The sequence below is a fragment of the Pinus tabuliformis genome, chromosome 6, assembly GCF_031772625.1.
Source record: "Pinus tabuliformis cultivar Carrire ecotype Pingquan chromosome 6, CPIR1, whole genome shotgun sequence".
NCBI classification, from domain to species: domain Eukaryota; kingdom Viridiplantae; phylum Streptophyta; class Pinopsida; order Pinales; family Pinaceae; genus Pinus; species Pinus tabuliformis.
Window position 1 is genome coordinate 37,273,917 of NC_142292.1, and position 2,613 is coordinate 37,276,529.

The 2,613-nt window shown below is 36.7% G+C and overlaps 1 protein-coding gene across 1 annotated transcript; it reads right to left on the bottom strand.

The window, feature by feature from the left end:
- Positions 1–425: 425 nt before the first annotated feature.
- On the bottom strand, positions 426–1,806 carry LOC149257095 (BTB/POZ domain-containing protein At1g63850-like). The gene is made up of 2 exons (XM_089454802.1): positions 1,353–1,806; positions 426–1,285 (listed from the first exon to the last, which is right to left on the bottom strand). Exons 1-2 carry the CDS (start codon positions 1,804–1,806, stop codon positions 426–428), a joined length of 1,314 nt encoding a protein of 437 aa, XP_089310928.1.
- Positions 1,807–2,613: the final 807 nt, after the last annotated feature.

The following is a 2,613-nucleotide window of genomic DNA, read 5'->3' on the forward strand; positions in this document are numbered from 1 at the left end:
TATTTTCACTTTAAGGATGCATATGTAATTTCATTTAAAAGAGCACGTAACCATTCATTCATACACATAAAAGAAGAGGAAATTTAAAATTACCCTCTATATATATATAATTATAATTATAATTTCCGATCCTAAAGTGTAAACTTACTGCTATGAACTTATTACAAAAAAAACACTTATACTATAAAAGTGGCAACAATAAAATAATATAGTAAATGAAACAATAAAATAATATAGTAAATGCAGTATCTATAGAACGTTGAATGAAAAAGTTTTATATAATACAAAACATAACCCATGCAAAATCATTAATAATTAAACTGTTCACTGAACCTAAGAGAATGTTTCACCTCAACAACTAGATCGTGGAGCATAAAATGTAAAGAGATCCATATAAAACGATGTACTATATGCGGCAAGTTTTATCAAATAATGCCATTCATGATGGCATCCTGCACTTTATGAGCCCACCACTTCAGCGCATTACTGCTGTCCACTGATAGTCGTTCGAATGAGTCTTTCCAAAAGTCGTAAATAAATTTCTGAGCATGGAGTGGAAGGGTGTCACCCACATTCATAATTCCTTTCTCCAATGCCCATAATTTCTCACGCTTCAAAGGGTGTTTGAAAATCAGCAGAGCCATGGGATATAGCCAGTTGGTTAGGAAAGAAACCCTAAATGTAGCAGGCATAATTATCTCCCCATTACTCATTGCATTTAGAATCCATTCAAGTAAAATATCGGCTTTAAAATTCACACCAACCCGACTGTATCTTACTGAATCACGAAGGTAATCATTCTCGCAAAAGATTTCAACAAACGTTTGATAGAGCTTGTCATCACAGCGCCTAATAACATCAAACAGCCACCATAGGGTAGACCAAGCACTAAGAGCCGGTTCTTCCATGTTACTATCCTCGTTGATTCTAATACGTTCTACGATGCCATGAAACTCGTCTAACAGTGCAGACCTGCAGGTAGCAGCAACAGCCTTATGTGCGGATGTACGTGCGGCCTCAAAGTATCCTACAATATATTTCTCCACTTCTGTGCGAGGTAGACTATTGTTTGTTCCACTAGAAATCGTAGACAACAATACGTCTTTCAAAGTCTTAATTCTCACCATATCTAAATTCGCAGGATCTGATTTGTGTGCGCTCATACCAATTCTGGCAGCTAAATCTAAATTCCCAGAATCTGATTTGTGCGGCCTCATACCAATTCTGGCAGCTAAATCTAAAGTCCCAGGATCTGATTTGTGTGGGCTCATACCAATTCTGGCAGCTAATTCCGGCAAATTGTTTATCATACCAATTCTGGCAGCTAATTCCGGCAAAATTGTTTATCATACCAATTCTGGCAGCTAATTCCGGCAAAATGTTTATCTGCAAAGAGGATAATATGGCTCGAAGTTTGGTTTCTTGGTCTGGACTCCAACGAACACCTTCCAAATATATCATGCATTGCTCTATGCCCTCATGAAATAACATTTGAGAAACAAGTGGTAGAACATCTAGGGCTTCATCCACACCCGAGAAACAAAAGCCTTCGTCTGCTTCACACGAGTACATGAGCTGAAAACTTCTGAGATAAATCTCTGAACTAACTGAGCTTCGTATCTTGAGTTCACGAGGTTGCTCGTCCAAAGACCAGCGATTAGAAAGCCAGGCTTCATAAAACTCTGATTTTCTCAAAACTCTAGAATGAAGGTACACATTAATTTCTTCGCTTCCATCTTCACTAATCACCTGTAATTTTACGTCAGTTGTTTCTTCATCTCCAAATTGGAACAATTGTTTTTCCATTACTTCTGTTCCGAATCTGCCAGAAGAACCTATTTTAGAAACTACCTCACCAACGAACACGCTTTCGCCCCTAATTATATTTCTGTGTAGTTTGAGGGTAAAATCTATAATCACAGCCTCGCAAATTGATTATCCACGCTATGGCTTCTGTTTTTAGTTCAGCCAAGGAGGTCACCTTTTTTATTTATACACGTCGTTGGCAATGAGGTCAGCTTTTTGATTTATGCACGTCGTTGGCAATGAGGTCAATGGTTGATTATGCGATGATGTCGGCCAACTCGACGTAGGGACTCTCAAAGTCGCTGGAAGGTTTTGATGTATTAAATAGGATTTCCGGGAAATGGAACCCACATCCCTTGATCCAAGAAATACGCTCGCTACTTTATTATCAATTAAATTCATATACATATATATTTCTGCTCAATTTGTCAACCACTATTTTCAAGTGTTTTATTGTCATGATAATAGAATAGTGGGCCTAATGGTTAAGAGCATGTGTTTCCTAAATCAAAGGGGGTTAGAGTATGCATTTCTTTGTAGACTTAGCAGTCAAATCACTGTGTGGAGGTGGGTCCCTTGTCCCACAAACAAGGGGTCTCATACCCAATTTGGTGTCTGGCTTAGCTATGACCTTAAAAATAGATATTATTATTATTATATTATTAAAATCGTTTTAATAATAATAATTCATCCTTTCCACCCTTCTATCTTATATATTTCTTTTTTTTCAAAGAATTAATATATAAGATAGGTAGGTTAGAATTAATATATAAGATATTTATTTCAATATTTTGACTCACAATTTCA